The 26,265-nt window shown below is 37.6% G+C and overlaps 1 protein-coding gene across 2 annotated transcripts in view; it reads right to left on the bottom strand.

Annotated features, from left to right (window-relative positions):
• The window catches only part of ELAPOR2 (endosome-lysosome associated apoptosis and autophagy regulator family member 2), a 175,520-nt gene that overhangs the window by 36,992 nt on the left and 112,263 nt on the right, over nucleotides 1-26,265 (bottom strand). For both annotated transcript variants that reach the window (XM_042965415.1, XM_007076772.3), the window contains exons 5-13: nucleotides 25,621-25,707; nucleotides 23,441-23,546; nucleotides 22,290-22,442; nucleotides 21,598-21,686; nucleotides 11,371-11,551; nucleotides 9,085-9,213; nucleotides 4,221-4,311; nucleotides 3,437-3,539; nucleotides 110-247 (exon numbers count right to left, since the gene is read on the bottom strand). In XM_042965415.1, coding sequence (XP_042821349.1) covers nucleotides 110-247; nucleotides 3,437-3,539; nucleotides 4,221-4,311; nucleotides 9,085-9,213; nucleotides 11,371-11,551; nucleotides 21,598-21,686; nucleotides 22,290-22,442; nucleotides 23,441-23,546; nucleotides 25,621-25,707 — 1,077 coding nt within the window. The remainder of the gene's footprint in view (nucleotides 1-109; nucleotides 248-3,436; nucleotides 3,540-4,220; nucleotides 4,312-9,084; nucleotides 9,214-11,370; nucleotides 11,552-21,597; nucleotides 21,687-22,289; nucleotides 22,443-23,440; nucleotides 23,547-25,620; nucleotides 25,708-26,265) is intronic.

Below are 26,265 nucleotides of genomic sequence, written 5' to 3' on the forward strand. Positions count from 1 at the left end.
ATAAAAAAACTAAATCTTTTCCTCCAAGAGATTTGAATGATCATTTTGTATGAATTTCCATTGGGAGCATCATCTTTGTGTTAAAAAAAAAAAAGTGCGTGGAACTTACATCTTGGCCCTGATTAGTTCTCTGGAATGCCCATGTAAATGTAAATGTTGCATTCTTGAAGATGATGTGGGTATAAGCTTGTTTTTCTTTGGTTCCACCCCATGATTCCACCACGTTGGTACTTTTTCTATTAATATCCTAAAATATAGTAGAAAAATATAAACAAAAAAGGCATAAACTCAGTATGGATATACATATATATACACTACAAATATGTGTGTATTTACAGTAATCCCTGTAAGGTTAGTGAATATTTATCTGGAGGGCACATAACTCTAGAGCTCTCAAAACATGCTTCAAGTCTACATAAGCACTCACTAGCTTATTAATTACAATTTTTAAACCACGTTGTCAATGTAACCTGAAAGAGGTCTCAAATTATAGTATATTTAAGGGTGTGTGTGTGTGTGTGTGTGTGTGTGTGTGTGTGTGTGTGTCTGTGTGTGTGCCTACAAGCATATGACTCTAGCTTAGGAAATACACTTAGAAGAGAAATGTAATTCCTCAAATTTCTCACAGTAAACTTCTAGAACCCTCACAGAATAGCAAGGTTTTCCATGTTTATCTTTTTTTGTTGAGAGATTCTGCCAGGCAGGTCTTGCACAGGAATTATAAGATCCCCCTGAACTATACTTGCAACTTCCAGGCTTCCCCAAGTGCAGACTAACCAGAACATTATTTTAAGTTCATGAAATCTTCTCCTGCTTAAACTTGAATTCCAAAGGATAATTTTGTATCATATTTTATTTCTGATTTCCTTAGCTAAATTCAATATTCAGAATAATATACAAAGGTATAACATTTCAACCAATATGCTGTCATTAATGTGGTGAGAAAGCAAATATAGTAAGTCAACCGATGTAATATGCATCTAATTAATTTGAAGTGAAAACTTCAGCTAACCTTGAATTTTCTAATTAGTGTTGACTGCAGAAACCTTAACAGAGGGCTTAGAAATTTGGATGGGCTTCTGTTATCTGGGATGTTGACAATACACGGCATGAGCTCAAAATATGTCTGTTTCTTTCTATGATGTAAACATAGGAGTCAAACATTATAACATAATCAAATATGGTACAAAGATATGTGTCTTGAGTTCACACCACAGAAAGGAATAACAGGATGTGTTTGTCATACATTGCAGAACTTCCCCAGCTTACTAAACAACCAAACCAGGATACATGCCACTTCCTAAAAGAAGCTCATACAACACAAATAGTGCTTTGTTAAACACTATCTTTCTAGATGCTTATTCCAGTAATAAAAGGAACTTACTGCATTATTGCAAATAATACCGTCTTACCTCTGTAAAACACTGCATGATTCTGACAGCATTCCTATATGCTATTTAATGATATCACAAAAAAATCCTGTGAGAAAACCAAATCTAACAGAGAGGAAAGGAAATGATCAGATTCTGCTATGAGCTAAAAACTATAAGGTTGATTCATGAAAGTAAATACCTGTGATCCCTACCCTCAAGAGTGCTTGGCCAAGTGAGAGAGACAAAAACATCAATACAGTCACATGACTAAAATAGAGTTTTCTTGAAGGGTTTCAGGAGCACACTGGAGAGAGTGGCTAATTTTACTTAAAGGATTGAAAGAAAGCTTCCCAGAAGAGGTGACGTTTGAGCAAGGCTTGAATTATGAGTGAGAGTTCACCAGACAAAAGGGGAAAAGGAAGAATGTTATTCTGGCTTAGAGTGTCAAGGCATGAGAACTGAAGTACAGGGTGTTCTTGTAACAAATTCAGGGTGTCTACAGAGATGTGAGTAGTAATAACAGTAGGCTTGTTAACAGAGGCTGGGCTAAGAGTACAAAAAGCCATATAGATACCATGCTAAGGAATTTTAAGTGTATTCAAAGGCTGCTAGTTCTTAAAACTGAGTTGATGTTAGGACTACTCCCATGGCTGGTTAAAATACAGATTTAGTCTCATTACAACTAGGATGAAGCTCAGAAAGCTATATTTCTAACAAATTCTCAGGTGATGCTGGTCCAGGGACCATACTTTAATAACCATTGCCACAGGCAATAAAAAAACCATCAAGGGAAAGTAGGTAGATTTGATGTTGAGGCCTCTAATAGTGTTTGTATGTTTATAAAGATAATTTTGATAGCAGCATATATGAGAGAATTGAGAAAAAAGAATAGAGACTGCTATTGAGAAATAATGGGAGTCTGGATTTCAGCAATGGCACCAAGGATGAAGAGGAATTAAAGGGTTAAAGAAATTGGCAGAGCTGGGAATTGAATATTTATTGGTTATTTGTGGTGTAATAAATGGATGTGTTAAAGATAATTCATGATCTTCTTTTACCACTACAAAGTCAATTTTTCTTTTTCAGAACAAAATAGTCTGCCTTCCTTTAATCTGGTAGTAATCACAAATATTTAAATCTTCATCTTGTATATCATGTAGGAAATTGTTAATAGCCTGTTAATGAGCTGCTAAAAGAATATTGGGGAAAAAAGCAAAAACAAATCATGTCTATGAAGTCACTACTTACAGTGCTAAAATCCTAGCCAACAACCTAACAGCCACATGAGGTCTTAATAAATTTTGTGTTGCTACTTTTCTCAACATAAGACTTGAAATATATGGGCATCAGGAAAAAGTAGGTGAAATTAGAACATGCACAAAGTAAAGTCCTTTGTCTACATTTATTAAACTTAACAATGAAGAGGTTTTTTTCTTCCTGATGCCTTACACTCCCATTATATTCTACCTTCACTTTATTAACACAGGTTTTTCCCTCCTGATGGTTTGAAGAACTGAATGGTTATTAGAGACGAATTTTTCATTGGGCTGGTGGCATATTTTTAGGAAGGAATTTTTACCAGATTAATATTCCCTGACTTCCGTCAATTGCCCAAGCCCCCTCACTCAGTCTTTCCCATGAAGAACACAAGCTTTCTTTGTGGGTTACATTGCACATTTCTTAGTGACTTCTTTAGACATTTTTTAAAAAATTTTTTAATGTTAATGTACTTTTGAGAGAGACAGAGTGTGAGTAGGGGAGGGGCAGAGAGAGAGGAAGACACAGAATCCAAAGCAGGCTCCAGGGTCTGGGCTGTCAGCACAGAGCTCAACGCAGGGCTGGAACTCAAGAACCGTGAGATCATGACCTGAGTGGAAGTCAGAAGTCAGAAGCTCAACCGACTGAGCCACTCAGGTGCCCCTAGATATTTTTTAATTTTTTTGGAAGGGCCTAAGAATGGGAAGGAAAATGGAATTCTTATCCCAACTTGCATAAGTGAATTGACACTTGAAAGAAAACGCTAAGCTTAGAAACCCGCCTTTGAAAGCCTCTCTTTCACTTACCACCATGAAATACAGAACACAGTCAGCCGAACAGAGGGTCTCAAAGACAAATGTTATTCTTCCAAGTTCAGAACCCATGGCTCCAGTCATAGATGTTGGTGGTCTAGTTGACAGATTAAAATTACAATATTTATAGTATTTTGTAAATACAATATGGAACAAAACTAAGTCACTTTTTCTATTAAGCTGAAAGCCATGCTCATCTCTGCTCCTAATAAATGGCTGCCTCCAGCCACAACTTCTTCCTCACTCAATCTCTGCACACCCATACCATTCCAGTAGTCTACACAACCATGTTAATGTGCTTGAATCTCCTACTATAAATACTACTATCCATTCTAAAGCAGGAAAAAGATGCCTTACTAGGAAGCTTCAACATGGGGAACTAAACCCAAATGGGATTTAAAGAGTTATAACGTACTACTTTACAGAGAAAACTGAGAGAAAAATAAATATATAAACCAAAGGATACTCCCATAAACTACTTGGACTAAGACCTCTTCATTAAGCATCCAAGAATCATGGTCATTGTAACATTTGGACAGAATTAGTGTTAAAAGCTTTGAGCTTTATCTAAGTAATATACAACTAACAGTTATAATTTCTCAATCACCAATTTTACAGAGATTCTTAAATGTAATACATTATCCTATAACAACCTGTTACTTGCTAAGTCCGTCACAATGTAAGTATATGTTATGAAGGCAGTCATACTTCAACTATTTCTATAGGGAAGCAGGCATGAGGATTCTTACAGAAGGGAATCAGAATTGGTTTTCCTTACTTAAATCCTGGGATATGCAAGTTTAAGATCAGGTAATCATTATCCGAACCTCCAGCCCCACTCTGGATATGATCTCCAGCCACCTCCCAACCTGGAAATGAGATAAGGCATCTTTATCAGTAAAAATTCCGTTAATGATTTCCAACAACCTTTTTAAATAAGGTTTAAAAAACGGACTACTGGTGCTTACGTTCAAAGTTAGAAATACTCCCCCAAAATTCCCTATTTTTACATTGCAGTAGCAAATTACATGCAGAGGTAGACTCCTAAATATCAATAGACATTCTATATGATTCCCCAGGAAGAATCAAGTAATACATACTTTTGCATCGAAGCTATTCAATGAGAAAACTAACAAGTTTTCTCAATTAGGATTTTTTTTTTAACTAAAATATATGGTCTTTATCCATTCTAATAAACTGAGATGGAAAATCTTAGTCTTCAGGTAACCAACGGAAACTAAAAATGTCAAATTACTTAATGAAGATTTGGGGTCCAGCGTTCTTTCTTATAGTTTGCTATATTATTGTTCCCTAATTTAAAACTCCTGTTCTGCCTTCATTCACTTATTTATTTACTCAAGTGGCATGCACTGAGTGCCAGGAACCATGCAGTAGGGGTAGAAAGACAAGACTGGGTCTACACTCACTGAGGAGTCAGGTGAATAAAAGCGAGAAAGGCGCATGCTAACTACTGTCAACAGTATAGTTGCAGCTGCACATAGAAGGTGATGGAAGGTCTGTCCTCTGCACAGAAACAATCAATATACTATAGGCTGAAAGGGGCCCCTTGCATAAGGAAAGGAGAAGCATCCCCACACACACCATTATTTACTTGTTTTCAGAAATTCTATTTATATTTATTATAAAATTTTGAAAGCCACAGAAAAATTGAGAAATGAAAATTAAACGTACTTTTAATAAAATAAATAAAACCAGTGTTAACATTTTGAGGAGTTTCTTTTCACTATCTTTTGATGCACACGTTTTTACATCACTGAGCTCTTACTGTTAACATTTTGTGCCATGGTTTTATATGGTAACATTACTGCATATGCATTTTATCCATATACTTTACTAACATATTTATGACTGAATTAATAGTTTATCATGAGACAGATATAATTAATATCTATAATTTACCAAATCACACTACTTGATTTATCTCCTTGTTTTTTTTAAGTTTATTTATTTATTTTGAAAGAGAGAGAGAGAGAGAGAGAGGGGCAGAGACAAAGTCTCAGCAGGCTCTGCACTGTCAGTACAGAGCCCAACATGAGGCTCAAAACCACAAACTGCGAGATCATGACCTGAGCTGAAGTCAAGAGTCAGATGCTTAACCAAGTGAGCTACCCAGGTTCCCCTGGACTTATCTCCTTTTGACCACACATCCAATTTAACCATTTGGGTTGTTTTTACCTTTTAGCTAGTATAAATGACACTATAATACTAAACCTATTTTTGGTAAAGTTTTTCTGTATTTGTCTAGAAAAGAATCTCAGTAAAAGAATTACTAGGTCAAATAAATATATTTTTAAACCAGTATTCTGTGTTGTTACCGTGACTTGGAAAGCAATGTGTGCCAAGGAGGAATGTTTATTAAATATGGTAAAACTATGGGACACTGGGTAGCTCAGTCAGTTAAGCATCTGACTCTTGATTGAAGCTCAGGTCACCATCTCACGGTTTAGAAAATTGAGTCCCACCTCAGGCTCCATGCTGACAGCACAGAACCTGCTCGGGATTCTCTCTCTCGTCTCTCTGCCTCCTGCTCCCACTCGCATTTGCATGCTTTCTATCAAAATAAACAAACAGGGGCCCCTGGGTGGCTCAGTAGGTCAAGCATCCCACTTCGGCTCAGGTCACCATCTCGCGGTCCGTGAGTTCGAGCCCCACGTTGGGCTCTGTGCTGACTGCTCAGAGCCTGTAGCCTGTTTCAGATTCTGTCTCCCTCTCTCTCTGGCCCTCCCCCGTTCATGCTCTGTCTCTGTCTCAAAAACAAACAAGCGTTAAAAAAAATTTTTTTTAATAAAATAAAATAAACATTTTAAATAAATAAAGTAAAACTAAACGAAAAAAATGAAACAATTCATACTTCCTTGAAACTTCCCACTTCCAAGTGATGGCCTCTTAACATTTCAATGTATTTCTTTTCAATCATTTTTCTAGTACACACTTTAAATAGACCTTAGATTTTACTATTTACTCTATTTTCTGATTTTTTCATTAGCAATGTCTTCTGATTTTTCTATTATTATATTAAAAACATTTCCCCATCTAATTTTAATGACTCAATAATATATGGTATGCTTACAACATAATTTTATTTAATTATATCCCATTGTTGAAAATTTAGTTTTTCTCCTAAGTAACACTAAAGTTAACGTATTTTTCCATAATTTCTCTCTTCACATCTTCACATTGTTTCCCTCATATAAATTCCCAGAAATAGAATTAATGGGTTGGAGAATAGGAACATTCAAAATTCTTGAAACATTGTCAAAGTGTTTTCCGTATGACTGCCATTTTTAATGCTTGTATAACATCTGCTTAGTAATGCTTTTAATGCTTGTATAACATCTGTAATAACATCTGATTAGTACAGCATAACTTTCATAAACATCATCTATCGCCGGATTGACCATTTCAAATTCTGTTACCACAGAAAATGCTCTATGAACACCTTCATGGATAAACAGTAACTTGTCTCTAATTATAGGTAACTCTTAGACAAACTTCCAACACATGAAGATTTACTTCTGCATTATCTCTTCTACGACTGTGTAAAACTCAGACTGACAAGACATGAATCTCAAAGTACTCCAAATCACACAATCAAGCTGGTCAAAGCACATCTATGTGAACCCCATGACTGGGTGACTACCTCATGAAACAGGCTGTTCCTGGGCCTCTCACTTTGGTCCCCGTTCTTTTCAATGCTACTCCTCTCAAAGATTGATATTGAACTGTCCAGACACAAAAATACACATCACCTCTTCATCTTTATTTTTGTATTGTATTTTTCACATTACTATTTGCTATTCTAATATCACATACTAATACGGCAGAGATGTCTATTTCTCAAATTAATAACTGAATATTCCTGAAAATTAGCAAAAATATAAATTTAGCCTCTAAGTAAAGGAGGGAATAAGTGGCTACCAAGTAGTGTCTTGAGAGTTACACTAAATTCTCTAAAAGATCAAATAAAAGTTCCATATAGGGTTGCCTGGGTGGCTCAGTCAGTTAAGCGTCCAACTTCAGCTCAAGTCATGATCTCGCGGTTCACTGGTTCGAGGCCCGTGTCGGGCTCTGAGTTGACAGCTCAGAGACTGGAGGCTGCTTCGGATTCTGTGTCTCCCTCACTCTCTGCCCTTCCCCCACTTGTATTCTGTCTCCCTCAAAAATAAATAAAAAACATTAAAAACATTTTTTTTAAATGTTCCAGAAGATCTTTACAAATGAATACACACACACACACACATACACACACACACACACACACACACACACACACACACGCACACACCCCTATCAATGCTTTCATGAAATCATTCAATTCCCTGGCCTTCCCATCTTATTTTTCCTCCATAGGTCTTAACTTCCTCAACTTAGAATTCAATCCAGGATCAACATACACCTTCATGGTCAGGTAATAACTACTCTATTGTTTCTTCTTCTTAGGATAATTTCCTAGAAATGGGATTAGTAGTCAATAAAGAAAGTATTTCATAATGTTTAATATATATTAAGGCTTTTTCTTTCCCACTCTCACTCATGCTTAACCAACATTATTCAAAGACCTACGGCTTTTCAATCTTTGTATTCATGTATTCACCTCACTTCCCACACCCCAAGTTTATTTATTGCAGATAGGTACTGATTTAAAACAGATGCAACTATAAAGAACCTTTTTAAAACAAAATATAAAATGGAGAAAAAGTGAGCTCATAAAAATTTCTAATGAGATGATAAAAGTAAAAGGATGTATTTTGGTGTAAAACTCTATTACTTGTGACACCTACTCCGAGCATCAAGTTCAAAAATACACACAGGTGGGGCACCTGGGTGGCTTAGTCAGTTGAGCATCTGACTTTGGCTCAGGTCATGATCTCACAGTTTTTGAGTTCAAGCTCCAGACAGGGCTCACTGCTGTCAGCACAGAGCCCACTTCGGATCTTGTGTCCCATTATCTTTCTCTCTCTCTCTGCCCTCCCCTGCCTGTGTTCTCTTTCAAAAATAAACAAACATTTAAAAAAATACACACATAGATACTGTCACTCATTCAACCAGCAAATATTGCAGAACAAATAGGTGCTAGCCTCTCTCAGGTCTTAAAATTATAGAACAAATAAAATTTAGCCACCATCTCACACAGTATTCTGTCACACTTGCAAGTTTTCAATAAGTAGGGTTCATACATATTTTGTACACACAGTCACAGATTTCACAGGGAAGGGGAATTAGAGATGATTTCACCTCTCAATACAGCTCAGTGCTGAGCCAAACTCAACAAATCCTGGCAGAAATGCTGTCATACTACTCTTCAAAATGGCAAATGACATAAGTTTTATTACATCTTTCGGTGATCTTATTCTGGTATTTATAACCATAAATGATGATCATCAGTATCTACTTCAAAACTGACTCCAAAGAAATGCAAAATAGTTCATATTCTTACAGAAAAGTCAACTGGCTCTGACACCACATTTACTATTTTGATGTGAGGGCTGGAAGACAGACACGTAGCCAACTGGTAAGATTGAGGTTCCTCATACCCATATATGGTATGTTTCTCAGAGACCTGGGTCCAAGAGTCTCTATTACCCAAATACATTCATCAGGTAGGTGAATTCTGAACTCACCATTCATTCCGTCACACTTTGAATTCCCAACATTAAAGCAGGAAGTTTTCATGTTGCCAGGAAGGACATTCCACCATTTGTATTCAAACCCAAGCGCAGGCTCCATTCCAGCAGGACACGGCCTACATTCTACAAGAGACAGGTGAAATAAACAATTACAATTAAACCACATCTGGACATCTTCCTCTTCCTCTAAGGACTACTAAACTTTAATTAGCAAAAAGGGAGGTGGGAAGGAGAGATACTAGAGCGCCAATTCGCTTAAGAATTAATAACTTTTTCTAGGGGCGCGTGGGTGGCTGAGTGAGTTAACATCCAACTTCAGCTCAGGTCATGATCTCACGGTTCATGAGTTCGAGCTCCATGTCGGGCTCTGTGCTGACAGCATGGAGCCTGGAGCCTGCTTCAGATTCTGTGTCTCCCTCTCTTTCTGTTCCTCCCCTGTGTGTGCTCTCTCTCTCTCTCCCAAAAATAAATAAACATTAAAAAGAAAAAGAGTAACTTTGCCAAAGAAATCTGCAACAAAAAATATTTCTGCATATAGTTTACCCTATACACTTGACTCGCATGAAGAAAGGAAAAGGATAAATATGAAATATTTTAAAATTACTTTTTCCTTAAATCTGAGAGTAACTGATAATATCAAATCACCCTCCACAAGAAGGGTAATCTGAAACTAGTTATCTTATATGTGACCTTAGAATCAGTTCCATCTACCTTGCAAGCAAGGAAATATTTCAACTTTCCTATTGTTTATTAAACTTAACAGAGTATTATACCATGTAATTATGGACTGATTACTTGAAATTCAAAATACTCACTATGTTGAAAACTGATCATAGTTGTTGAGAGATATGGAAAGAGGCAGGTTTATAAATAAACCTGATTTAAATTAACATCTGCAACAATGAAATGGAAGGATCCTTCCCAACCATTTCCGAATTTGCCCAACACTCTTTGCATTAATCACATCAGTAGAGAGAAGTATTTACTGAGCAAACACTTCTTGATACCAAAGTACTACTATAGGACACATTTTTACATAACCTGGTCAGTGATAATGAGCTACATATTATTATCCACAATTTTACAGATGGGAAAATTGAGGTTCAAAAGGGTTAAGTAACTGGGGTGCCTGGATGGCTCAGTCCGTTAAGTGTCCAACTCTAGATTTCAGCTCAGGTCATGATCTCATGGTCCCTGAGTTTGAGCCCTGTGATGGGCTCTGTGCTGCTGGTACAGAGCCTGCTTGGGGTTCTCCCTCTCTCTCGCTCTCTACTCCTTCCCCACGTGTGCTTTCTCTATCTCTCAAAATAAATAAACTTAAAAAAAAAAAAAGGTTTAAGTAACTTAGATCATACTAAACGTCATCTATAGGATGTAGATTCAAAATGAAGTCAGTTAGACTCCTGAGTCCTTCTTATGCTATCTATCACAGGCTCTAGATAGTAAATATACGGCATGGTTATATTCAAGTGAGATGGCTATAACTGAAATGCATTTTAATTTTTGTCTATGAAAATTAAAACAAACTCTGTATACTACTTTCTAAATTATTTGATATACGCTAAAACTTTCCCAACTATACACTCTGAGACAACTTAGAGACTATTTTCACTGCCGTGTGATCAAGCAATTTTTGCTATTATTATAGCACAAAATGTAAATTAGAGGAGGTTATATTTTATGCTTGCATTCACATATGTGTACACTCTCACCAAAAAATGAGTGCTTATCCTTAATCAGTTAATATGGTGGAATTTTTTATCAATATCAAAGGAAGAGTCATCCCATTAAGAGAATATTACACATATTACACAAGATGCCCCTAGAAAGCTATCCTTGGTATGCTAAAGAAGACCTCATCTCCTAAGAGGTTAGAGTGGGAGAGAGCCAAAGCATAAGAGACTGTTAAAAACTGAGAACAAACTGAGGGTTGATGGGGGGTGGGAGGGAGGGGAGGGTGGGTGATGGGTATTGAGGAGGGCACCTTTTGGGATGAGCACTGGGTGTTGCATGGAAACCAACTTGACAATAAACTTCATATATTGAAAAAAATAAAGAAAGAAAGAAATCGGGTCAGTAGCAGAAATCAAAAAAATAAAAAATAAAAAAAAACAACAACAAAAAAAGAAGACCTTATCTCCTAATTCATTATAATATTTCTCAACTCTCCTGAGATAAGTATGTTTTATAAGTCTTCCATAAAAACAGTTAACAAGGTCACAATAGTCCAGCAAGATTATTTGGCTAAAGGTCCAATTCTTTGACCAATTGGCATCCTACCCTTTGTTCCATCCGAAAATGTTCCAGGAGGGCAGGGATGGCAAGAAGATGATCCATTGTTATAAAAGCCAGGGTTGCAAGGTGGACAATCCTTCTTCTCTCCAGAAGGGGGCAACCTAATTGCATCCGTGACATCCTCCCGGCAGATTTTGGGCTCTATCCACTTGTACATAATTTGTGTCTGGGACGGGGGGAAAGGGGGAGGTAGGGAACAAAACAAAACAAAACTTGCAGGTGATATAAAATTGTATCTTTCCTTTAAATTTCCAATAACAAAAAGTGTTAAACATAAAGCCTAGGAAGAGTCACACAGTGATAGAAGGGCCAGCTGAAAAGACTCTAAAACATTAGTAACAAAATGAGACAAGAAGAAAAACCTTTGGTGGGAGAATGACTGTTACTTCCAAATGTTTTCACTATGAGCTACAGGTGGCCTTACCTCATTCATACAACAAGTTCCTCATTGTGGAATTCCTCTTTAAAATATAGACACATGAGTATAACCCTTACTCTTCTGGCTACTCATTCACTCTATTCCATAACCAACATATGTTTCTATTCAGACACTACTTTTCTCATTTGGAGATCTCCACCACCCTCTTCCTTTCCCTCACCCCCCAGCACATAACACCAGGCTTAGCACAATGTGATCACAAAAGAACAGATTCATCTTTTTAAGAAGACTATGGCATTTCACAAATACATGTGGTTGCTCTCTGAATCTTTGTCTACTTGATGTTAATCTTCAAGAGCCATACCTAAAATATTTCTAATTCTGGGCCCTGTTACAGGTACTTCTAACATTATGGCTAACACAGCCTCTAGTTTAACAGACAGTAATCTTTTAGACCTCATCCTCTCATATTCTCTCACACATACATACACCCTTACACAACACAAAATACAACAAAATAGCTGTAACTCAGCCAAACCCAGAAAGTTGTGATTATAAAATTACTCTCATTTTGAAACCAGAAATATTAAATGGGTTAGCCATTTCACAAACAAAATCAATATGCTCGGTAAAGGGGAAAAAAAGGTATTCTAAATGCAAAGAGAAAAATCATTTCTTTCATAACTATAGTTTTTAAAAAGAGACTCAGTTTCCTTCAATAGGTATATAATCCAGTGAATCTTTCTCCTTTAAAACAATTTTTGCAATAATAAGTCTAATACTGAAGCTGGAGAAACAAAATTAAAGGTACTTGTCTATGGTTATTTCCAGTTAATAAAAAATTATATAGCATATCCTTTAGACTACTCAGTTTTATTCTCAAGTATTCTCTTACAGAAGAGCAAATTACCTGATCTGAAGAAGGACGCTTAAGAAAAAGGTTTAAAAGGTAGCTGTCTCAACAGAACTATAAATAACATGTTTTTCCTTTTACAACTCTCTCTTCCTGCATTCATTTTATGGCCCACATCATGATACAGTTTAACCAGCCACTGCACCCATATGCCTCCCTCTTCCCATCTGTAAAATGATGGCCGCTCCTGCTGAAGCTTCCTCAACAGCTAAAATAATAAACTAGATCCTGTATCCCACGGGGGTTCTCCACTCCCCCGAAAAAAGGGGGAGTCTAAAATTCTGAGAATATAAGCAAATGAAACATCATTATATTGGGAGATGGTCTTTTTTGAATTCTGGCTCAGCATGTATAGAAAACAAATTTTCAACCCAATCAATTCACAAATTCGCTGACCTATTTGGACATTCATTGAAATTCCATCACGTTAGGTATGACCTACCGCACTGTTGAAAATAGGTGGGTCCCACGTGAGAGGAGGGGTGGGGTGGTGCTAACCTGAGCATTCGCACTGATTTTGGGGGCTCACCTCGTAATCCTCCCCACCACTTTGGGAGGTCAGTATTATTATCCTCAAGTTCATAAATGAGGAAGCTGTGGATAAGAAGCGTGAAACAACTTGCCCAAGAATTAGACACAGCTAGTTAGCAGTAAAGTAACACTAGTCAAGAAAAGCCAGTTGGGTTAGGGTAAAAATAGTATAATATGCAAATATATTTTTGACCAAGTCAGCTGACCACCTGCATTTCAATCCAAGCACAGTAAATGTTTAAAAATTAGAAAATGTGCACTATCTTTAAATGTAAACATTTAGAAGCCAAATTTCGAATGCTCTATAGGAAAAGTTTTGTTCACAAAGCCTCTTGCTTCACATGGCAGATTGATTCTGTGCCTCCCTTTCTAATGGGGACAGATGCTCTCAAGTGGAGCTGACTGGGGAAAGATAATAATTAATAGAAATGATACTGAGTGCCAGATGGCTCACAGCACAGGTAAAAAACCAACAATCAACTCATTCTTCGGCAAGTTGAGACAAAATCATGAAACATTTTATGAAAAAAAAACCCTCATAAAACAAGACTTATCAAACGGGCAGTAGGATTAGAGAAGATCTATAGTGTCTGACTATATTTATATTACGCGGGAATAAAATACTTTTTAGAGAAACACATGGAGGTATCAATTCTCATGTCAAAATAAAATTCAAGACTGGGAAGACTAAATTTAGACAGATTTTGAGACTGGATTTGTCCACAGTTGTCAACTTTCTTCCTGCAAATGTCCCTGTACAGAAGCACCAGGGCTTGGTAGACTGACTGAATTCATTAGAGCCAAATTCCATAGTCTTTAAAAGTCTATCAACCACTACTCCAGCCTCACTGCCTTCTGCTCCTATGATGTTCTAACTTCTATGTTCCCAACTAGGCAGACTATTACTCTCCTTCCTGCCTTTTCCAACCTTCCATCTTTTCCAGGGGTGAGACACTGAGCCCTCATCACTTTGTCTCTCCAACATGCCCACACCATTCTGCCAAGTTGTGTCCATCCCCTCCTTCAAAGCCATGCTCTAAACTTGTATCAGGTAAAATTTCATGATAGTCTCCTTTAAAATATTTTTTTTCAACATCCACACACGCTCTCACCATGTGCCCAGCTCCCCAACTACATACCAGCATTCACCTGGATTCCTTATCTGTGAAAGTTCTAATGTTTTCTGTTTTCCCTTGTGGTTACGTCCTTGTCCCCTTTCTAAATGCATCCAAGCTTGGGTCCTCTTCTTTCTTTATGTGGAAGACACTCTGAGGATTGAACACTGTACCGGACGTTCTAGCTCCGGCTTTAGAAAATGTTCTAAAATTAGATTGGGGTGAAAATATTAAAAACATTGAACTAAGGCTTTAAATGGATACATTGTGTGATATGAGAATTCCATCTAACTAAAGCTGTTAAAAATATTTTAAAGAAGACTATCATGAAATTTTATTTTATACAGATTTAGAACTCTTTAATCACTGGGAAATGCCATGGTCTTTTCCCGTCATCCTAATTCAGAAACAGAGTTTCCAATTATATTTGACTTGCTTAGGCCATATAGGAAGGAAGGCAGTTATAAAACCCATATCCCTTTATACCCTATTTTTTAATGTCCCCTACATCTTACCCTTGCCATACAATTCACAAGTACTGCGTAAGAGACAGTGAGCATTTGGAATAACTTAGAACACTGAAGTTCATTAAAGGGCAAAGAAAACACTAGACAAATTCCACCAATTTCCTAGCCTCAGAGATGACTAAGTTGCACAGTCTAATGTCCCCTCTCAAGAAGGCTTCCTTCTAAAACATCCTGTCCTGCCAGGCACCCTTCTAACCCTGGCAGCAAGTTTCCTCTATGACAAAACATCAGAACAGTAGGTTTCAATGGAATTTACCTTCTATAAAGTCGCCCAAATTCTGCCTTATGGAATAACACAGAAAAGTCTATTTCTTCATTTCTACGATTTCCCTCCTAATGCTTTAGCTTACTATTAAGGAAGTTTTTATCAAGTACCTACTGGAAGGAAGTACTGTGGGGAATTTAAATATTAATAAGACAAATTTTTTGCTCTGAAGGTGGCTACAGTCTAATAGTGATAAGACAGGTTCACAAACTGCTGTAACATTAAAAAAAAAAAAAAAAGAAAATACTTGAAGAGAATAAAAAAGCATTGGATTTGGAAACAAACATGATTAGAATTCCAGCCTTAAAACTTACGAGCTCTGGCTACCTATAACCTTATGGAAATTAACTTCACCAAGCCTCAGTTTTCTCATCTACAAACTGAGTATAATATGTCTAAATTGCATAGCTGTTGAGAAAAATAATTAGAGGCAATGTTTGAATACACATGCATGCACAGAGCATGCACACAATTGTGTAAATGACAGATGCTTCTGCTATTAATACCATCATTTCTATTACTATCATTATTGTCACCACCATCATCTGAAACATGAGATGTAATGGATATTCAAAGAGATGAAATCTCTTTGGGACAAGCAGAAAATGTCAGAAAGATGACCAAAATTCCTCCATCCCATGGTGTCTTTTCTTCAACTTGAAAAAATATTACCAGCAACTTCAACCATTATTTCCTATCAAGGAGTTTAATATGCTGACCCCTCTACTTTAGATTCTGCCCATTTTGTCAAAATTATTTTGAGCCCTTTGCCAAGGACAGAACACAACTCTGTAACTGTGTTAATCATTCATTCACTTACTAATTCTCTTATTTATGAATTAATTCAAAACATGCTTCATTATCTTCTATATTCCAGGTACTCTACTAGGCTTAGAGATTTTTTTTCTTTTTAAGTGATTAACAACACATTTCTGTCTACAGGAAGCTGAGAGTCCAGCGAAGGAAACAGTCATCTTTACAAGAACTGTGTTTGCAATAAAGTGAACTGATACCAAAACACTAGCAAACCTTCTATGACCACTGATGAAACTATCAGGAGAGGTATGCAAAAAATTCTGTGGCAATTCCCGGTATATGAAGACAACCTTGCCATGTCTATTCATGTTATTTAAGAGCAGAAGAGTTCTGTGAAACTGCACAGAATCACTCTCTTTTCAGTGTGGTAAGAGATATCATCTTTTCCTCTTTAGGAACTGACTTGTGTGGCACTGAGAAGAAAAGGGAGTTATACAGTCCAGCTGCCCAGCCACAGGGATCAGTCAGTGAATGAAGCTGTCCAAACAGAGTATCCCACGCTAGTGGACAGAATGGCTGGTCTGAGGTTGGCTCACGATTCAAGCAGGACTAGTAAGAGTCTTTTCTGAAACTTGTTCAGTGCCTCCCTCTGATCAAAAGCTGTGAGGACGATAGTGGAGAAGCCAACAGGCATCTGGTACCACAGGAATGAGCTTGCCTCCGAAGGAAAGCAAACTGTGCCAAGAATACCAATGAGAAGATCAAGAGAAAAACGTCCTAATAAAGCTGTTGGCTCTGGGTTGAATTCCCAGTCACATGAGTCAAGAGGCTCCTGCCCTCTTCCACTCACCCCAAATGCTGAAAAGTATCTTTTAATTTCATCGACAGAATTGTCAATCATCTCCAAGTGTGGAAGCAAAACTGACACTTTGCTTTGCAACCCATTCAGAAGAAATGTGTATCGCATCCCATGGTCAGAGCATGGGAGGGAACTACCATTTACCCTGAGATAAAAGACCAAAAAAATAATAATAATAAAGTTACTCTATCTAGCTCTGTTACCCAAAATAAACAAAAGCTTAAGCCTTGTCTGTAAGTGGTTGACTCCCTAACAAAATCATCTCATCTCTCTAACTTCTACAAGCAGACCTGGGACACCCTTTGTGGATAGGATAAACAAGTGGGGGACTTGTTTTTCAACTATGTACCTACTTACCTGAAAACTAAGTACCCTTCATATTTTGGGGAGTTTTTTCCCCCATTAAATTTCTGTTGCATTTTTTCTTTGGTAAGCCAGGTTCTAAAGTTTGGATTCTCTTTGAAATATTTTTGGCAAGTTCATGTTTTCTGTTTTCTAAATACTTTTATATCTGAGACTTTAACACAAATAAGCACCAACACTTGGTCATTTGAGCTCACTGTTCAAGCACACTGAGGTCTCTCTAAATTTTACTTTTGTCATTCTCCCCAGCTTTACTGATTTACAGTTCAACACACTTATCCCTAATATCCTCATGTAAGTTGAGGATTTTTAAATCAATTGTTGAAAATAAGTCACATGTACTCATATTCTTCTTGGTATGACATAGGATATATATAATTAGTTTGCTAAATTTATATTCCTACAGCCAATACATGATACCAACTACACTGCCAGTTAATATCAACTACATTCCTAGTCGATATCCATTTATTAAGTCAGACGTTTACATACAGTTCCTCAGTTAGCCATATATCGTCTTAACCAGATCACTTAGTCCACAATTCCCTATCTTAGCCATTGGAAGATCAGAGAAGCTGGTTCAAATATGTTGCCAAACATTAAAAGATGCCTTCTCTCGATGACTACCTGGCCATTAGCAAGGTGAAGATTTTTTAAGTTCAAATATCCAGCAATGAATCTGTGCATGGGCTTGCATGCAGCCATATGAGTATATCTCAATATATTTAAAAAATGGGCTCTGAACATTTTGAAAACAAAACATACACGAAAATTTCAAGTTAATTCACCACTATGAAACCTCTCTCTTCTGGCATGAAACTATGCCATTAGCTGCAGCTAATGCAACCCCCTACTACATCCCCACACTCCAGTCTCACTCATATCTCTTTAGTTCTTCAGACATACCATGCTCCCTCCTACATCAGATCTTCACCAATCTGCTCCTCTTCCCAAAATGCTCTTCTTCCATACCTGGGCCTGAGGTTTCATACAGTTCTGAAGCCTTCTCAGGCTAGGTCAGATCCCCATAAAACTCAGACTTCTCTTCCTGTAGCACTAATCACAATTGGAAATAAATTTTTTTTTTTTGACAGACTATCTCTATTCCACTGAAATCCAGACCAGTGGTTCTCAAACTGCTGAGATCCTAGACCAGAAGAATCAGAATTACCTGGGAACTTCTTAGAAATATAAATTCTCTTGTGGCACCTGGGTGGCTCAGTCAGTTGAGCATCCAACTCTTGGTTTCTGCTCACGTAATGGTCTCACGGTTTCAGGAGTTTGAGCCTAGTGTCAGGCTCTGTGCTGGCAGCGTGGAGCCTGCTTGGGATTCTCTCTCTCCCTCTCTCTCTCTGCCCCTCTCAAAAATAAACAAATAAACTTAAAAAAAAAAAGTAAATAAAATTAAAAAAATACATACAAATTCTCAGGTCCCACCCCAGATCGGCTGAAACAGAAAATCTGGGATGGGAACCTCGAGGTGAGTCTGATGCACACAAAAAAGTTGACAACCATTGCCCTACAATCCAGGAAGACATTTACCTTCTTCTTCTGCCTGTCCCTGGCTCTGCCCTCATCACCCAGCACTCTGAATATAACCAGTGCTCAGTGAAGATTCACTGAATAAATGAATGAATGAATAGACATTCCACCTTTTTCATGATGTTAATCAGAGTCTCTCGATCAGGATTAGAACGGTTTCAGTTACTAATTAAAATATTTCTGAAAAATGTTCCATATTGGAAGGAAGCAATCAAATAACTAAACTTCCGAATGAATAGAGAAACCTGGGCATTTCTGCGTCATATAAATTATCATGTCCAAAAGCTTGTATACATCAGTAGCTGCTTTCCTTGAGGATCATCTCCACACAAGGGGAAAATAAGATCAAAGAGAATACGACAGGACAAAAAGAGCCACAGTCATTGAACGACCTGAAAACATCACTAAACCACCAGCAAATCACCAGGATGAGCCAAGCAAGAATAAAATACCTTTTCTATTTTTAAAAAAACTTTATATATTTATTTTGAGAGAGAGAGCACAAGTGTGCAAGTGGGGTAGAGGGAGAGAGAAAATCCCAAGCAGGCTCCACACTATCAGTGGGAGCCCAATGCAGGGGCTTTAACTCATGAACCGTGAGATCATGACGTGAGTTGAAATCAAGAGTTGGATGCATAACCGACTGAGCCACCCAGGTGCCCCTAAAATACCTTTTTAAAAGATGAAACCAGAACAAATGAAAATGTTGAAACAAAAAACAAAAAAAAAGAAAAAATTCAAATTCACATGTGCAATCTTTATTTCCCCACTAATTAATTAATTAATTGTATCTGTTAATTAAGTTCCTTTTGGTTTTTGTTTACTTCTGAAGCGAGACATTTTTATCTTGAAATAAGTCTCAAATCACTTTTTAAAGATTCACTGGGTTTATGGAGTGCTAGTACAATGTGTTGTTCTACACTGAGAACATGTTCAGGGGTTACCCAGACTCAACAAAGAAAGCAATTTGTGTGAATGTGTGAACACAACATGCCTATGGGTGCATGCATATGTGTGCACAGATGTGTGTGTGTGTTCCGTGCATTCTACATTTAATGTATAGCTTTACTTCCTTTTGGCCCAGGTCAACTAAATCTTGTCACAGTATTCACTGACACAAAAAACTACTTGTTGACATAATAAAAACAGCACTTTTAAATATTTTCATTATAGCCAAGACTAGAACCATTTGTAGATCTCATTCACATAAGCTTCAGTAATGCTGAATTAGTGATTACTATACATACAATAAAGTAAATTCAATTCACCTTACTTAAATAAGTCAAGTTTAGTTTTAAAAAATTTAGTTAAGTACCATTATTTCAAATTACTTTCAACATACATGTAGTTCTCTACATGTATTTTCTAATTGGAAATACCCTTTGTTTGGCCACTATTATAGGGCCATCAAGATATTACTTTATAACTCCTTCTAATTTAAGGGTTGTTTGAGTTACTGTCCTTATTAAAAATAATACATATACTTATTAAAAATAATACATATAATTATTAATATTTTCCACTAATTTAGGGGTGCCTGGGTGGCTCAGTTGGGTGAGCGTCTGACTCTTGATTTTGGCTCAGGTCATGATTTTGCAGTTCAAGGAATCAAGCCCCACGATGGGCTCTGTGCTGACAGTGTGAAACCTGCTAGGGGTTCTCTCTCTGCCCCCTGCCCTGCTCATTTTCTCTCCCCATCTCTCTCTCTCTCTCTCTCTCAAAACAAATAAATAAACTTAAAAAAAAATTTTCAACTAATGTAAACTGGCCTTCTCTTGAATTATTCTAAGTAATGACTCTCCTGTAAATACCAGAATATGCTTGGTCTTAAGTATTCAAAAGTCAATTCTTAAATAATTTTAGGACTAAGAGCAAGAGTAATAATATAAATATAAAAAGTACACATTAGAAACTACGGATACAAAATTAAAAACAAAAGCAATACTGACATCTATGTGTATTCTCCAAGCTAGGTCAAGAAATGAAATTCCATGGGGGAGCCTGGGTGGCTCAGTCTGTTAAGCATCAGACTCTAAATATTGTCTCAGGTCATGATCCCAGGGTCATGGGATTGAGCCCCACGTTGGGCTCTGCACTGAGCATGGAGCCTGCTTAAGATTCTCTCTCTCTCTCTCTCTCTCTCTCTCTCTCTCTCTCTCTCTCCCTCTGCCCCTCTCCCCTGCTTGCACTCTCTCTCTAAAATAAATGTGTAAAAAAATTAATTTAATGCCATTATTTCAAAGATGTAAACAAAAAAAAAAAATGCTGCATTGCAGCCACTTGAATCCATTTCTCCGAGACATAAGCTAATACAGTCTAACTGTAATAAAGAGAACAGCACATCAACTGCAGGGTTCATGTATGCATTCTTCCTCTGGCTAAGTGCCGTCTGTATGGTAATTACTTTGCGTTTTCTAAATGCAATTACATAATAATCTGCCATAACTGAATGTGCCTATGGCTGCATGGCTTTTATTGATCAAACCTACTGAGGAACCAAATAAGATGCTTCCATCCTGGGAGTCATAGTACACGTTTTAAAGGTTGTGCTCCCCCTGATCCTATTATTTCTTTTAAAAAAATTCCTGTTAAGAATAGCAGTAATTTATTGAGCACTCACTAGGTGCCAGACACTATGCTAAGAACTTTAAAGTGAATATCTCATGCATTCTCTGAGTGGCCTTATGAGGTAGGAATCAGCCCCATTGTACAGATGGAAAAAAAAAAAAAAAAAAGACTTAGAGCAAGTAACCAGCCCACAGCACTAATAAGTAATAGTGTGAAATCAAAGCCAGGACACCAGGATTCAAAATCGACATTTTTAAACTTCCGCCATACCACTTACAGACATGTGTTATAAATCAACTCATTTAAGTCTCTCACCAACAAAGTAGAGTCTGCTCAAATTGGGAAGAGGGTTGGATTAAAACGGAATGCAGGTGACTGAATACAGCCTGTATACCTTTCCTTCTTCATCGCATGGAGTATGGATCTGGAAATAGTCTTTTGTGGTACAGGGAGGTCGCTCCATACATTCGCTGGACCCTTCCTCTGCAACATAAAAATGCATTTCAGAAATCAGTCATGTATGTTGTGACTCTCAGTAAAAGCAAAAATCAAAGCAAAACAAAAAAAAGCAGACAAATAAAAATTAAAAATAACCTTCCTCACTGAAGGAATTTAGGAGGAACTAGCTAGACCTAAGGAAAATAAAGGCCTGTATTTTTATTTACCCTGGAGCAATACATGTTTCCATGATACACAAGAAACATATAATTTTTCCAAGAAGACATTAGATTTCTTCCATTATTATCTGAACACTGTAAATCTGCAACAAATTAAAATTTTCTAAGTACATCTCTATGCCAACAAATCATGTAAAATTACAATCTGATTTTTTTAGATTAGTATAAATATATCCAAAGTAATTCCCTGTAGGGTGTAGAACAGAAAAAATTACAAATGGAAAAGTCATGCACAAAGGGCAATAAGTTGTATTTTATCCATTCAATACTGATTCACTTTAGCACTTGGTTCCTGGCACACCGTTCCCACATTTTACGTGTGACTTCTGGCTCATGACTCTACACTGTAAACAAACATAATTTTAGAGAGAAAGAACAAAGACTATTAACTGGCAAAGACCAGTCCTACCTGAAAACTGGGACTCCTCTTCACACTTGATGCATTCTTTGGCTCCTTTCTCAGAGTAGGTGTTTCTGGGACAGACTTGGCAGATGAACGAGCCTGGTTTGTTGCTGAAGGTTCCTGGCTTGCACGGAAAGCATTCTGATGTGTATGCCACCCCTGTGTGGTAATGAAAACCAGAGCATGGGAGGGAGGACCCACGAGCAACAAGCAGATCAGCACCTTCTTGCTGCTTCTACCAGAAGTGAGAGAAGTAGTAATAGTGAGCCGGGATCCTTTATCCCATTCATGCAACAGCAACGAAGTATTTACCGTGTGCAAAAAACTGGGATAGAAACTATCCTATGCATCCTAAGTAGAGCAGACACTTAAACAAGAGATTGAGATTTCAACAGAGGTATACTAAATTATCAACTGAGTCGTCAAAAAGACAATTCCACTAACTCTAAGCTCTCTATGAGCCTACTTTTCTCTGACCTTTATGGCCACCTGTTCCCTTTTCCTCCACTGATCATTAAGTCACAGGCAAGACGTAACAGACCCTAGGGGAAATGGCCTTTTCTTCTGGCTTGTACTTCCAGCCTTTGCCAGCAGATGTCCCCATGACTAATGAGTTAGTGTCACAGGAACCAGTACAGAAAGTAATAAAATAGAAGCCATTAATAAAGGAGAATCACTGCTTTAATTAAAAGTAGCCCTAATTGAGAATGAACTATTCCAGAGTTTATTGGCTTCTCTCCTGGGCCAGAAAATGCCTGACTGGTTCAGAGAGGCATAAGAGGTTTAGGAGACAGTCAGGCAGAGAAGTTTATGTTATTGTGATTTCTACAGATATAACTGTGAGCTGTTATATCCCAGTGAGCTCCATGCCTGGCACAATAGACATCTGTTGAATGAAGAATAGGTTCTTATGAACAAGAATCATTTTATTTTACTTAAAGACACCAAAATTGTTATCATACTTATTTTTTCACAGAGATTAAATTTAGTTTACAGGTATAAAAACACCAGTCAACTTGTCCAAAATAAAATCATGGTCTTTAGACATGTATCCTACCCCATAAGCCCTTCAGACATCCAAAGCAAACATTTAGCCAATGTTTTAACTAACTCTAAAATGTGATGTGTGACCACCAAAACAGATTGCTATGAAATACCTTCAATTGTGATATTTTTTACCAAAACAGGCTTGACTGCCTTAGAACCCATAAGGATGCCGGTAGTTCTCCAGTACAGTATGTTGGTGCCTGACTTCAGCATTACCTGTAAAGAGGAAGACAGGGCACTCACATCAGATAAACCAGGCTCCTTCAACCATACCTGAAAGCTGATCCCGTATACACTTTTCAAGACATTTTTATGAAACACCATTAATTGGGAACCTACAACCTTAAGTCTACTGCAAATTCAGACCTAAGATCTGTTGTGGTCACATTCTCTTAAAAAAACAAACAAACAGTTTGCCAATCCAAAAAAATATGCCAGTAAAGAAGGAAAAGAAAATTCTTTAAGTCTGAACAAAAAGAGAAAATGATTTTTAAACCATGTGCATGAAGTCTTGGCTCATAATTAAAAGGTGCTCATTCTAGACAGTAAAAAGACACGCAGCCCAGTGTGTATTGACTGCCACTATTCACAAGCAGATCTTTGGGCTCTGAAAACAAAAGGCAACAGAATGAGTTTGCTTCCTTCTAAAATTATTTAATAGGGGTGCCTGGGCGACTCAGTGGGTTAAGCGTCCAACTCTTGGTTTCAGCTCAGGTCAAGATCTCACGGTTCTGGGTTTGAGCCCCACATTAGTCTCCACGCTGACAGTGCAGAGCTTGCTTGGGATTCTCTCTCTCCCCACCCCCCCTTCTGACTCTCCCCTGCTTGCACCTTCTCACTCTCTCTCAAAATAAATAAACTTAAAAGCAATATTTCAAAATAAATAAATAGAAATAAAATTATTTAAGAAACAATACTCCAACAGCAACCAGAGAAAAATCATGTAAAATAACATGATTTAAATGTGTATCTCCAGCACTTAAATGATCAGTACATCTAATATTTGCTTCCTTTGCCACCAGCACATTGTTCTTTTTACATATCAAATGACTTTTCTGATAAATCTCATGCCGTTTCTGTCAAAGGAACTGATATAAGAGTTCCTTGATTTCTCATTTGCCCCTTTTATTCTTCTGTGTAGTCTCTGGCTGGCCAGATTCAAGCTCCATAAAATTAAAACATGTATTTCACAATGCCAGAGATTCAGCAAAGTTATACATTACATACTTTCCCCTGGGTTAAGTGAAGAAAGCATATTTGTTGCCAAGAGTTACTTGTACCTTCAAAATGCAGCTTAATGAATGCTTAGACAAATGGATCTTAAGTGGTTCTATTACCACTTCCAGGCATACAGATCAAAAATAGTCAGAGAGGGTACACTGTATGAATCACTCAAGGATGGGGCACCTGCTATAACGGAAAGGTGAGGGAAGACGGTCACTTATTGACATAGAGCTTAGTCTACACCGTAGGTACCACATGAGGACTTTCCTGTATAACATCTCATTTAACCCTGCAAGACTGCCCGCATGTCTTCCGTGAAAACTCAGATTCAAAGAGATTAAGCCAATTACCTAAAGAGACACAACTACAGTAAGCCAGAGTTAGATTTTAAATCCATGCCTTACTCCAACGGGAGAGGGCCTCCAATAATAACAGATTCACAGACTGTGTTACCTGATCATTGCTTTCAAGCTTTTGGAGTTGTACTGTGGAGAGTAGGTAGTAACTTTACCAAATGTGACCAGAGAGGGTAGAAGTTTGAGCAACAGGTGACAAATAGACAGGAAGCAGGTTTGGCTTCAAACACGGATGGATTTTGTGAGATGCACTGCTGTCCAACAATGGAGTCAGTACAGCCCCCAACAAAACAAGTTTGAAAGTCACTTGTTGGAGACACTGCAGAGAAAGATGGAACAAAGGATCCGTCCAGTGCCAAGAGCCACTGATCCTCTCCCACATGACAGGCACATATGCAAACTTACACACCCAGAGGTTCTGTGTATTAGTTTTCAATAGCCTTATTTCTTGTCAATGCCCCTTTGAAAAGGAGGAGAGTTGGAGTCTGACAGTGAAGAGAAGGGAAAGAAACCCAAAGAGAAAGGTAGGAAAAAAACATCTAGAAAGACCCTGTGTCCATGAAACTTTGAGGCAATTTCTTCCCTACCCAGAAATTGTCTAAATTAATGAACAATTTTTTTTTCATAAAATAAACTTCTTTATAAGATTGGGAAAAGGAAGGAGCAGAATGAGGGTTGGTGGGAGAGAAGAAGAACAAAGAGAGACTTACAGAATGAGAGCCCCATTCTCCATTGTCTGTGAGTTTTACCCACTTGTCTGCGGTGGTGTCCATCTCCTGGCACTGATCATTTTGAATCTATGGATAAAACACAATGGCCCCAGTAAAGCTTCTTGAATAATAGCTTTAATTAAAGGCACTACTCAGCACAAGACAGGCTGTAAGAGCTTCTTTCAATACATACTAAATAATGGCTGTGAGTAATTCTCAGCAAGTAAGCATAACCAAGGCCTCTGGAGCCCAAGTGACAACTGTTTACTGTGGTTCTAAGTAAAGCATCCTCATTATTGTAAGAAAAGGGTTAAGAACAGAGAGGAGGGAAGGAGAGAGGATCAGAGCAGTCAACCCTGAAAATTCACAGAAAGGAGAAAAGTCATCACCAAAAACTTATCAAATGTGTCCAAAGCTTGCATTCACCATGCAGGCCCCAAAGTATAAAGTTTATTTTTGTAAGATTTAGCGCAGTAACATTTTAAATTAATAAATAAATGAAATCTGCTTTGTGTTCAGTTCCACAGGACTTATTCCAAAGTCCATACATAGGTAAGTGGCTACAGCCAAAGCCAAAGCCCTAAATTTTTTCAGGGTGGGGGGATGGGGGGTGGGGGGAGGAGGATAAATGTTAATCATATGCCA

Source organism: Panthera tigris, chromosome A2, assembly GCF_018350195.1.
Source record: "Panthera tigris isolate Pti1 chromosome A2, P.tigris_Pti1_mat1.1, whole genome shotgun sequence".
NCBI classification, from domain to species: domain Eukaryota; kingdom Metazoa; phylum Chordata; class Mammalia; order Carnivora; family Felidae; genus Panthera; species Panthera tigris.